The sequence below is a fragment of the Lipophrys pholis genome (genome assembly GCF_963383615.2).
Source record: "Lipophrys pholis genome assembly, chromosome: 5".
NCBI classification, from domain to species: Eukaryota; Metazoa; Chordata; class Actinopteri; order Blenniiformes; family Blenniidae; genus Lipophrys; species Lipophrys pholis.
In genome coordinates this window covers 27448457-27461662 of record NC_137628.1, presented here as the reverse complement: position 1 = coordinate 27461662, position 13206 = coordinate 27448457, and the positions used below count along the sequence as shown (strand labels likewise).

General features: G+C 40.8%; 1 protein-coding gene across 1 annotated transcript in view; it reads left to right on the top strand.

Moving 5' to 3' along the window:
- myo15ab (myosin XVAb) overlaps nt 1–13206 on the top strand; it is a 61550-nt gene that overhangs the window by 20384 nt on the left and 27960 nt on the right. Inside the window, exons 24-38 of the mRNA XM_080463649.1 lie at nt 1998–2123; nt 3751–3828; nt 4769–4920; nt 6646–6691; nt 6839–6963; nt 7486–7603; nt 7796–7971; nt 8848–8932; nt 9028–9060; nt 9238–9319; nt 9853–9983; nt 10423–10518; nt 11477–11605; nt 11691–11797; nt 12009–12187. Coding sequence (XP_080319775.1) covers nt 1998–2123; nt 3751–3828; nt 4769–4920; nt 6646–6691; nt 6839–6963; nt 7486–7603; nt 7796–7971; nt 8848–8932; nt 9028–9060; nt 9238–9319; nt 9853–9983; nt 10423–10518; nt 11477–11605; nt 11691–11797; nt 12009–12187 — 1663 coding nt within the window. The remainder of the gene's footprint in view (nt 1–1997; nt 2124–3750; nt 3829–4768; nt 4921–6645; nt 6692–6838; nt 6964–7485; nt 7604–7795; nt 7972–8847; nt 8933–9027; nt 9061–9237; nt 9320–9852; nt 9984–10422; nt 10519–11476; nt 11606–11690; nt 11798–12008; nt 12188–13206) is intronic.

The following is a 13206-nucleotide window of genomic DNA, read 5'->3' as shown; positions in this document are numbered from 1 at the left end:
TTTAAAACAGTGACACACACACACACACACACACACTCACACACACACACACACACACACACTCACACACACACACACATACAATGTAACCCTGTGTTGCAGTTTTTTGGGGTTCTTTAAAGTGGGCCAGGATTTGGACAACATGTCAGTTTACACACACACACACACGCACACACACACACACACACACGCGCGCGCACAAAAAGTCAGATGGAATTACTTGCCACCAAACTGTCACCTCCCTTCAACTAAATCACACTGAGGATTTTACTGCCACCCAAAGAGGGAAATCCATGAACACAGTTAGTGTTATAGTATGTAAACACATTTTGGATGTCAATTTACACAACAACGATGAGAATTGGTGGTTTTACAGTTGAGAGTCACCAGGAATAACAATACAACTTAGTCATCTGTCCATAATGAATGTCTGTTGTTGATGATTAGTGTATTGTTCTCTGTGCCATCCTTTTCTGTGCAAAACAGACATCATTTTCAAAACATTGCTGTGTAAACACAAAACCTTTCTGAAATTAAAACAAAAAAACCTATGTGTTTTTTTATTTGAAACCTTGTCGTGTAAACAAGGTCTTGGCCAATATTAGTAGCTAGCCTTGGTAGCTGGAGAGTCGGCGGGGGCTGTAATCAGACTGAATGCAGCTGGATAATAGAGTCCAGTGAGGGTTGTAGTCCCTACCGCATAATGTTCCCTAAATTGTCTCGCTGTCTGAAATCTTGATACATATTTATAGACAGACAAGACGACTATAATTTATTTTATCAACCTTTTTTCATACAGGTAGTACTATTAAAACCCGCTCATTTCATATAGATTCACGCATGCTATCACAAGAGAAACCTGTTTTGGACAGAAGACAACATTTAGTTACAAACATATTAGTGCAATATTGGCAAGACCGATATTAGAGATTACTGTTTCCCTAAAGACATTATTTCATGACGCTCAATATACAAAACTAGTCTGGTAATTATTGTTTTTGTTGATATTGTGATAATATTGTTATCATATCTTTTTCCCTAAGATAATTGGGAATGGGGAATCTGATGTTGTGATGCAGTAAATGGTGTTACTTATGGATTGTGGAGTTCACCACTGAAAGATTTCAGCTTCATAAATCAAACATCTTTAATGTAATTTGGTACGATTAAATTTGTCCACATGTAAGACAATAATAGAAAAAAAGCATTATTATTTTCACGAAGACCAGCTATTGGAATTGAGTGAACGCTTGAGAAAGCATAAGAAGACATATAAACAAATTAAGTCAGAAAATTTGTTCCCTCCACTCCCAAACAAATAGATTCAAACTGAATAAATCTGTGAAATGATTTATTGACAAAAAAAAGTGTCAATAAAATGAGATAACATTAAATGCAAACAAATTATCAATGAAATTAATCAATAAATGTGTACACAACTTTAATAAAAAAAGTCGTTCAAAGACTCAGTCAGCCATGACCGACTCCAGTGAAGAGTCGCTGAACTCAAAACAAAGTTAGGTTAGCTCGCCAGAAACTTCTAAAACATTACATCACTGAGGTGCAGTGAGAAGTAAAATCCAGCAGCTGACAATAACTCATAACTCAAAAACTTCATATCACAGTTTTCAAAAGAAATTGAGTTACAAAAAAAGAAAAAAGAAAAAGAAAAAAGACCTTGCTATTGGATTTCTCATAAAGTGGGAGACTGTAGTGTAGCCAGCCCCAATCAATACACAAGCCTCTCCCACATGCTCACTTAATTGCCTACCTGGTGCTATCATTATTCCCGGGGCTCCTAATGTACGAGGGCGCCGGAGCTCGTGTTGATATAAACATTATGAGGCCTCCGATGCGCAGAGTGAAATACGAAGACGCTGTTACACGAGGAAGAGGCTGAGGCAATCTGCCCGGCGAGCACATGCAACACATGTTCACGCTGTAGAGCTTCGGTTTCCACGGATCACCAACCATGAACTGTCTCCCACCGTCGCTAGGCAACAGACCACACCTTCCTGCAGAAGTGCCACTATCACCATGGAAACAACCCGCTGTATGCCAGGCCAAAGATGCCACTGCCAGAGTTCACCCTGAAACACTACGCGGGGAAGGTCACCTATCAGGTACTTTTCTCTACATCCTATTTCTTGCTTTCTTTCTTTGATCTCCATTTCCAGTAAAGCCCCTTAAACCCTGAATGCTCCCTGTTCGCCAAACAGCGGCTGCCTACGGCCCCTTTGGGATGGGTTGAAAAGCAAAGACCAAATCCCACTGTGTGCTACTGTGTGCATATGATAAATAAATGGATTTATTTCCACCACAGAGCAATGGGAACCACAGGTGCTTCCCATTCAAATTCAAACCCAATTCCCCCACAAAAAAATTGGTACGGTTTGTAAAGTGTAAATAAAAAAAAGTGTAATCATTTGCAGATCTTTTGAACACTAACCTTTCTAACAAGCAGCTGAGGTACCATATTGAATGTTGAGGCCATTAACAGGTCTCTCTTGGAAATTGGACCTTGTGTCTCGATTACCTGTATAATAATAATAATAATAATAATAATAATAATAATAATAATAATAATAATAATAATAATAATAATAATAATAATAATAATAATAATAGTAATTTATTGTGTGGCCAAACCAGAACAGGCTCAGATTCTCTTAACAACAGTGTTGAAACATCCAGAAAGTGACATCATCATCGGTTCTGGATCATCTTCAACAGAGTTTTCATTTCATGATGCACCAGCATTTTTCCATAGGTAAAAGACTGCAGGCAGAGTTGTTAATCACCTTTTTATTGTGAAGTCATGATGTTGTCATTGATGTAGTGTGTGGTTTAACATCGCCCTGTTGAATTATGTGAGGACCTCCATGAAAGAGAAATTGTCTGGAATCATGTGTTGCTTTAAAACCTCAATCTGCTTTTTCAGCAATGTTGGTACTTTTCTAGGTTCTAAATTATCTCTTTATCTTCAGACATGTAGGCTTATAAACTGATAACAAACTGGATGAACTGTTTTCCTGTCTACTATGCTAGACAAAGCTTCCATGGCTTCCAAAAATAGTTCAAAGTTTTGATTGATCTGAACACAGTCTTGGTCCATAAAATGACTCTCTTTTTTAGTAGGTTTTCAAATACGGCTTCTGTGTTGTATATTACCTTGCGTTGTTGGACTACAGGAAACTGTGTTCCCAGACAATGATGTGTAAAATGTTCCTGAGTCCATGCAGTGATACGCAGTGGAGAATCATGTCTGTTTTTCTAATGCAGTGCTGCCTGAAGGCCTGACGATCCCAAGCACCGAATAATGACTTTCAGACTTGAGCTCACACAATATCTTTAAGATTACAGATTTGATGACTCAATTGATAATATTTTGTTGAGTGAGTGGTAGGATTGAGGTACATCTTATTTTTATCTGAAATATTTCCTTGACTGCCCCCCAATCAAATTACTGACATGTTTTATTGTTACTGCAATTCATTGTAAAATGCTGCTTTTTATAAGCAGCACTTTGTATAAGATCTATATTTTTACAATAAAGATCAGATATGGAGTTTATGCTCTAGCTTGAATTAAATCGGCCTTAAGGGTTTTGCAATGAATCCTGATGTTTTTTCACATTTTACACATCTTCCCAACCTTCTGAGAAATTGTGATGTGTCCTGATGTACATATATGCGCATTCTTAATTGTGTTCATCAAGCTCCAATATCTGTCCCATGATTTATGGTACAGGTGCACAAATTCTTGGACAAGAACTTCGACACGGTCCGGCAGGATGTCCTAGACCTCTTCATCCTGAGCAAGAACAGAGTGAGAAACTCGAGCTTACTGTTTGTCCTGTTGCTTGTTTCGTCTTGATTTTCAAATATGTACGGTGGATGTGCTGCATATACATTTTGAAATATTGTTTTTAAAAAAAAAAAAACTTTTTTTCAAACACTCCCTGTCTTACTGGGCTGCAACAAATTGTGGAAATGAGTTTCCAAAGTATCTACAAATATTTGCAGGAGCTCTGACTCCCCTTGTGTGAATTGCGGGACCTGGCTTACTTAGTGTCAGAGATGTAAAATAAATATATATCAAGGAGTAATTAACACTTTTTTGTAAATTGCCGCACTATAAAGGAGTAACTTCAGTGTAAATATGTCATCATGGGCAGTTACTGGGAAAATAACTCAAGTACTATTTTTAGCAATATGTATGACTGTACACAAGTACAATTTTGGGGGGTTACCACTTAAGCAGTAACTATTAACTTTGACTGTAATCAACTACTAATTAGCAGTTACTCATGAGGTGATTCCACTGCTACACCGCTAGTATATAAAGGAGTAACCAAAAACTATACTTGAAATCATGTGCGGTGATGTAACTCGCTGCTTTTCTAAACAGTAGAAAGTCACTGACTGTAATCAAGTAAAATATTTTAGTTTCCAATAAATTACAATAACTTTGGTGTTTAAAGTAGCAATTAGCAATTTGAACTGTAATCTGGTACTAATTTACAATAACCCTAACAGAAGGAGTAGTAAGATGTCATTATGTCCGGTGCAGCCCTGCTTCCAAGTAAACTGTCATTACCTTGAGTATTTTCCCACAGATTTGTTTTTGAGTTGTCGCAGACCAATGAGAGGGGCTTGACGTGTCAAGTTTTCTGATAAATAGTCTAGTTTAGCACTTTGTGTTGGAGTAACGTCTTTGTCTTCTATGTGCTTGGTGTGTGTGTGTGTCTGCGTTTCCGTGGTTACAGATGGTGTCGAGCCTCTTCTTGAAGCACTCAGACGCCATGTCTCAGCAGCGCTCTAACCCGCGGCACAGCAGCACAGCTCGCCGGTATCAAGCCAACACGGTCAGCGCAAAGTTTCAAACCAGCCTGCAGGAGCTGCTGGAGAAGATGGAAAGGTCTGAATGAACACCACACAGTCAACTGACCTCTGAGAATCCTCAATGTGATGATGATGATGATGATGATGATGCTCCACAGCTCTGCGAACGGCACTACCTATGTGACAAAGCACCAGTTAGTGGTGACGCAAAATAATAATGACTCATACTGTAAATGTCCAAAATAGGCAGTGATGAGATGCTGCAAGGCACATGGAGAGGTGTGGGCAGAAGGAAATGACTAAAACAGGCAGAGATCTCTTTCAGACCACACATCAATAAGACACACCGCATTGTGGCCTCGTTCCTGAATTAACTCTCTTGAGCTGAAAAGCCTCAGTCGTGTCTGCCAAGGTGTCTGCAGGCTTGTAGTTTCCTAGTTATAAAGCAAATTAAAAGCATATTAGTCCAGTTCTTTGCTTGCATCCGGGCTGTGTTCCATATAAATGAAAGAAAACATACTGAATAGACAGTGTGTCTTTCTTTGTGTACCTGTCAGATGTAATCCTCACATTTGCACATATTTTTTATTCCGACCTAATATGTCAGAAAACACATCATTTTCAACCTCTATCATGTGACAAAACCTTTCTAACTATCCCAGAAAGTCTGAGTGCTGAAATCAATGTCCTTATGGGGTTGTTGTGGGGCTATTTTTACCTGCGACAAACTGACCAGGAGCTTATAAAATGTAGAAAGTAGGAAATCACAGCAGTAATTCATCTTTGACACATAGCAATAAAACAAAGCAAAAAAAAAATGTTTCAAGAGACTGGCAGTTCGATTTTTCTGTTCGGCTCTTGAAGGCATCGTTGCCCCATGAAGCGCTCAATGGAGAGCTTATGTGAAATCAGACCAAGACCCCTGTACACAGATGGTCTTGGTCTGCTTGTAAAAACCTGCAGGGTGCCTAAAAAAAAAAATACAGGTATATATATATATATATAGTACGTGTACTACCTACTACAGAATATCACTTTCCCATGCCTCATTATGTACAATTTCTCCTTTTTATACCCTAAGCAGCTTTAATAATTCAGGATCTTTTGACAAGTAGTCTTTTGTTTTGACAGCTTTACACACTGAACAGAGAAATCTGTTCTTGCTCCCAGAGCTGAGAGAAAAGAATGTTATAGAAAAAGTTGTACAGGAAAAGGTAGTTTTGAGGAGCAGCTGGCTGAGGCAGTGGGGAAGTAAGAAAATCCTTATTACACATCTTATGAAGCATATACGAACACACAAATGGCAAATATGGCTCCTACGTTGTTTTTTTTTTACTATCTCATCAGTAATCATGACTTGTCACAAAATATATTCCTCCTCCTCTGCTTTAAACATGCTCTCCTCCTCCCCTTCCTTCAGTTCAAAAAACTGCAGTCTCTGCCATTGTCACTGTTAGATACCCACAATGCATAGCACGCGCTGTGTGCAACAACAGTGGGTGGTCCCCGAAGAGAACTTCAGGAGTTCTTCACTTGAGTTTCTTGTGAAACATGAAGTAGCTTGACCAGAAATAACTTTGTTCGGGTTCTCGTCATCTTAAAATAAAGAGATTTCTCAGTTCTTCCGGTGGTATCCACGCTGAGTGTTGTAACCTTGTAGTAGCTTTGTGCTTGACTCCAGCTTTAAACGTGGAAAATAGTTTATTATCTCCCACTTTCCTCACACACATCATTTCAATTGTTGATTAATTTGCTTTTTGACTCGTGTTTATGTATTCATCCATTCATCCATCTGTGACAGGTGTACCTCTTATTTTGTGCGATGCATCAAGCCAAACCATCATAAGGTATATTTGTAATTTCTTGCGAAGGTTTGCAGTGGTTTTATTTGTTTGCTTTGTCTGTCTTGTCGTTGTTGTTTTGTTTTTTTGTTGTTGTTTTTTTGCATTACAGTTATCATGAAATACATAACAAAAGGGTTCTTTTATGCGCAGGAACCTGGAGTGTTTGACGTGGAGCTGGTTAACACTCAGATGCATTACTCGGGTATCATGGAGACCATCTACATCAGAAAGGATGGTTATCCCATCAGACTGCACTTTCACAGCTTCCTTAAAAGGTTGGCTACTCACTAATATTCACATTTGGGGATAAATGTGAGATTTAATTAAAACCATCCTCTTCATCTTCCTCATAAAAAGATTCATATCGACTGCTCTAACCACTTTCCACTATCGACTTGTCAAAAGTGTTTGAATAATTGCCTTTTTTACAGCAGAGAGTACAATTCACACACTAATTTCTTCATGCTGAAATAGCCATCTGGCATTTGTCAGCTCCTGCAGTCGCAAAGCAGCTGAAACCAATTGATCTCGCAGCACCTCTCACCGCTCGCTGCAGAAATAGTCTGAAGTGCAGCCTCACAGAAAAGAACAATGTCAGAGTCCACAGGCAATTAGATGCACGCTAAAACCGGTAGAAACAAACAAATACTGAAGAGCAGAGACTGAACACCCACAATGCCAATCAGCCTCATACTAAACCTCACAGACTCGCTGCCACTGTGAGCATTTCTCATCACAGGTGAGGTTTGTGTTGTCATTTATTAATGTTTAAACTGAACTGTCCCACACGGACACAGGTATAAAGCCCTGCTCTGCATGAGGGATCCGCCACCTGCCGATGGTGAGAACTGTGTCATCATGCTCCACAAACTCGGCCCGGTCAAGGCTGGTTCTTATCAGCTGGGAGTCAGTAAGGTCAGCCCTCGGAGTAACACATGCTCAAGAAAATGTCAGACACACTCTGTGGTTGAAAACTGATGCTGCAGAAGTGTGTGTGTGTGTGTGTGTGTGTGTGTGTGTGTGTGTGTGTGTGTGTGTGTGTGTGTGTGTGTGTGTGTGTGTGTGTGTGTGTGTGTGTGTGTGTGTGTGTGTGTGTGTGTGTGTTAGATCTTCTTAAAAGAAGAGTTGTATCAGCTGTTGGAGGGGAAGCGCGACCGGGTGCTGCACATCGCTGCCATGATGCTGCAGAGATACACTCGTATGTGTTTCATCCGCAAGAAATTCACCAAATTCAGACGGCGTATGATTCTGTTTGAAGCCCGATGCCGTGGCTACATCGTCAGGTAAGATGCACGTTGGAGTGCAAAAGTAGTGGTGTTTATATAAAAAAAAAACGAATTCTTCCAAAACACATTGTTTCCAACGCAAAATGAGTTTAAAGATGACATGGGAGAAATTGCAGACTGACAAACAGCACAGTGAAACTATAAGTCATTCAGTTTGTGACTACAACAGACGTAACAAAGCTAGAAAATAACATAAAATTTAAAAAAAGATGGAAACAGGTTCTCTTTTCATCTTCTACAAATGAATCACAAGTCTCCTCCACTGAGCTTTTCTGTTATTTAATGGCTGGCACATTGTGTCGCCTGAGTCTGGAGTTTCAGTCTTGAACTTCAGTCACTTTAGGATTCAGTGTTCGGTTTCATGGAGACAAACAGGGCGAGCCTTATCACAGACAACCTACTTCTTTCTCCTTGATGTGAGGAGACAAGTCCAGGGGATTCAGGCTGTGCTCATTCATCAAAGCTGATAGATTTCTCATTCACTGTCAGCCTCAAATAGCTGAAATTGGAATCTCATTCCAGTGAGTTAAAACTCAATAAACTGACATTAAACTCAAGGTTAAACATTTTGAATCTGTAATTACATTTACAAGATCATCCGTCACACTCTGGTACGTTTGAGGGAATGGCCCATTATACATATAAAAAAAAATAAAAAGTGCACCGAAACAAGAAGTAGAACTGTGTGATTAACATGGATCTTACTAAGCCTGATCATATCACAGTGATTGACATTATAGTGAAATGTCCCATTTCTGAAGACAAGCGCATCCAAATTATTCGCAGGGAACGTTTCTGTTCTTATGGCATTCGATGCACAAATTGCCATCGCTCCATGATCCATCCAGTAAGGTTTCTTCTTTTCCCAAACAGAAAAAAATTTGTTATGAAGAGGAAGTACCTCATCAAGTTACGCTCGGCCGTGCGGCTCATCGTCAACCGCCAGCGTTACATGAGGGTATGCAAGGAGAGCAACGCTGGAGACAGTTACAGAGTTAAAGTATTTCAAACTGAACAAATGTGTGAAGTGTGATACTGTTGTCTTTCTGTCAGACAGTGGTGGAGCCTGCAAGGAAAGCAGAGGAGGTGAGTGATGAAAGAGACAGGGTGAAAGTGTCTGAGGAGGAGGAGGAGGAGGAGGAGGAAGAGGAGGAGGAGGAGGAGGAGGAGGAGGAGAAGGAGGAGGAGGAGAGAGATGCGATCTGAGCTAAAGACGAAGAGGGAGCATTCATGTGTGATCAAATTGTTTCTGTAAATGTGCAGGATCGAGTCAATCGGGAGGTCGTGAATGTGACAACACTGCCTATCCCCGCTGAGCTGGCAGGCCTGCTACAGGCGGCTTCAGGTAATGTAATGCAACACACACACACACACACACACACACACACACACACACACACACACACACACACACACACACACACACACACACACACACACACACACACACACACACACACACACACACACACACACCTGAACAGTCACGGTAAGTGATGCATTTATTCAGGGTTGAACTTTCTCTAATGGCGATAACCTCCAAACTTCAACCGAGAACATTCGGACCATCCACAATCACGGAGCTGCTTCAGCTCAACAATATTCTTAAGATGTCTAGTGAGAACGAGTCTCTTGAGCTTGTATCTGGGCTCCGAAACAAAAAGCGTTCATTGTGTTTTGTTAGTATTCCAGCAGCCCCCTTTTGTGGCTCACCAGGTTCAGTCTTGACCTTCATCTTGATAGAATTAGAAAAGTTATGCTGATACAACGTTTGTGTCATAACTTCCGTGTGTGTGTGTGTGTGTGTGTGTGTGTGTGTGTGTGTGTGTGTGTGTGTGTGTGTGTGTGTGTGTGTGTGTGTGTGTGTGTGTGCTGTAGGTGGGGAGGAGCTGCATTCTGACTGTTTGGCAGTGGTCCAGGCTCCCAAGGTTCAGGTTGACCCCCAGCTGACTCTGCCTCTGGACATCAACAACTACCTCATGACACACTACATCCGGGCCATATTTAGGGTACAAACACACGGACATGCACGCACACCCTGCAGGTCTTAGGCACACATGAAGTTTAGTGGGGCCCAGACTCTGTCTTTCCATCACTGCAGAGGTCATTATACCAAGTTTGTTTTTTTGTTGTTTTTTTTTGCATACTCACTAAAACGACAGCGCCCACCTGCTTATCATTCCAACAAGTTTTCCCCAGTGAAATATTGTGATTTGCATTATGATGACTTGCTTTAGGATTCCCGACGGGGAGGAGTGTCTCCGCAGTGTCACTGCGTAAACCAATTTATGTGCCAACCCCATGAGTAATAGAAGCCCACAGGCAATGCAGTAAATGTGTTCACATGTAAACACAGCATAAATTTACCACGGTATACGTCACAAGACAAATCTATGTGAGCACTACAGACAGTCACTGTGCGTAGTACATATAGTCTGTGTGTTTTAGGAGCCAGTGTTTGGGATGGCGACAGCCCCGCTGGAAAACTCCTTGATCCGAATGGATGAGGAGCACAAACAAGGAGCGCTGAACATCTTCATTCTGGTACGTTTGGTTCAAAACTAACAGCATCACTTCAATAATAGAGGTTCTGTTAAACATTTACACTAAAAGACTGTAAAATACCAAAGATATTATTATTGCTGATGTGATTAAGTGTGTTTACCTGCATGTAAATATGTATATATATATTAAAAAAAAACACTATCATATCTTATGTCAAAATGTGTTGCTGTCAATTATCCTCAGGTCTGCATCGATAACTGAAAAGCAACAATAAAAGACAGCATTTTTAACTGCTCGTATTGTGATGAATACATCGTACAAATAATATTTAAATGCTAAGATTATTGATGTGAATCAGAAAAAATGTTTAAAAAGAAAATTTGAAATCACTTGCTCTGTGAAGTTTGCACGTTCTTCCTGCACCTATCAGTTGTTTTTCTGTTCTGTTCCCCAAGTGTTCCCTCTTCCACCCACAAGCCCAGGAAATGCTTTTTAGGTTAAACGGTGATTCTAAATTAATCGTAGGTGCTTGCATGTGTGTGTCTTTGTCTGTTTCTCTGAGTCAGTCCTGTGAGACGACTTGATGAAAACATACAACGATGAGCCGTAACCATAGAAACTACTTGTTTTTTTTTATCTTTTACATCATTTTATCTAACTTAGGACCACAATCCTCTCTTATGGCCAGTCAATTTATTTAGAAGTGACACACAAAGCAACTCACATTCACACTTACTTTACCAATTAGCCTAAGATGTATGTTTTTGGACTGTGGCGTGAAAACACAGAAATAAACCCATGAACATGAAAAACCCTGCAATGAGGTTTTCACAAGCCTGGAGTCAAAGTGGGTCAAATGATCTGATGCTATGATGTAAACGCATCCTGCAGTAATCTATTATTACCTGTTGTTTAAAACTTTGAAGCTCAGGGGAATCCTTTTGCTGAACAGTACTTGCGGTGCGTATCATGAATACACGCCTTTTGTTTCCGATAGATCCTCAGGTTCATGGGTGACCCGAACTTGAACGGGGCTCAGGAGAATCTGTTTGGGAACTATATCATCCAAAGAGGCCTGGCAAATCCCAACCTCAGAGATGAGATCCTGGCTCAGGTTGCCAATCAAGTAAGAATTGACAATGCTTTTATTGATTACAGGAAAACGTACGGACCTTCTTCAGTGTACTTTAACACATTGTTTCCACCTGCAGGTGTGGAGGAATCCCAACTTCCTGAATTCAGAGCGTGGCTGGCTCCTCCTCTCCTCCTGTCTGTCCTCCTTCCTGCCCTCGCAAAGGCTGGCAAAGTACCTGCTGAAGTAAGACTGAAGCATTTCAATGTGTTTGCGTCACTGTTAAAGTCTCAGTGATTACTATTATCAAAATAATGCTTATAGTGCTTGGAGAGTGATTTCAGATCGGTCTATTTTGCGTGAGAGCAGTGCTTCCCTGGCTGTGTTGTCTGAATATATCTGTTTGTGTCTCTCCTCATGCCTCCTGTTGTTGTTGTTGTTGTTGTTGTTACTGCAGGTTCGTGTCCGACTACGGCCCCGAGGGCTACAACTGTGTCTGTCAGCACCGTCTGCTCCAGGGTTTGCAGCGGCTCAGTGTCGGGCCAGAGTACATCCGGACATACCCGCCCTGTCTGCTGGAGTGGACAGCCAATCGCAAGAGAGCTCACACCGTTCTGCACGTCCACTGCTTTGATGGTGAGAAAACAAACCCGCGTCGGTCCGGAGGTCAGTGAGGTGATCTGAAACACAGTTTTAATTCCCTGCACCGGCATGGAAATGTTACAGAAAGAGATGTTGGCATCGCTGAAAGTGACGCGTCTGTTTTCTCAACATCTGCTGTCAAAGGGAAAGTTCTTCTGACACCAGCCATTTTTTTGGGGGGGGGGGGGGGGGGGGGGTCTATATGTAATGACTTACACTCTCGTCTGAAGAATACGTTTGATTCTAGTATTTCTGTATGGAGTTAGCATGTTCTCTCTTCATGCAAGGATTTTTTCACTTATTCTGGGATATTCCCACATTAGAAACATCTGCATGAGCAACTCTGGAATGTTTTGTCACTTTATAGTAATTCAACTTACTGATAATAGAAACTAATGCCTCTTTACAATTCTTATCAATGTGATTTACGTAGGCACTCCCCTGGGTTTACATTTATGAGCTACATTTTAGTTAAGCACTCTCACCTTGCAGCAAGGCTTGGTGAACAGGTGTCTCTTTATTGGATTGAATACGAGAATCAATGATTGTGTTGTTTTAGGGTAGTGCAACTTACTCCCCACCTGTCCATCATCCACATCAATGGTCTTTTATTTAATTTTTTTAGGAACACAAACCTGAAATGCACCTTTTGGACTGTTACAAAGTGAACACACTCACAGGGAGAACATGCAATCTCCTCAGAGAAAGGCCCCCAAACACCACTCAGATTGAAACCATGAATAATCTCACGAGATGAGACTGCATCACTGTAGGTCCATGCAGCTTAATAATAATAGAATTAAAATGGCAAAACTATACCTTTCTCTTGCTTTTCTTGAAGATATGAATTATGTTCATACACCACCACCCTCCAGGTTTTTTTCTAATAAAGGCCGAAGACCCGTCACAAGCTGCACTTCAGTCCCACGTCATTGTCAGACTTACAGCGTATTTTTGTCATATTACCATAATCTAACATTCCACTGATTGCAAAAAAAATAGCAGCAGCACTT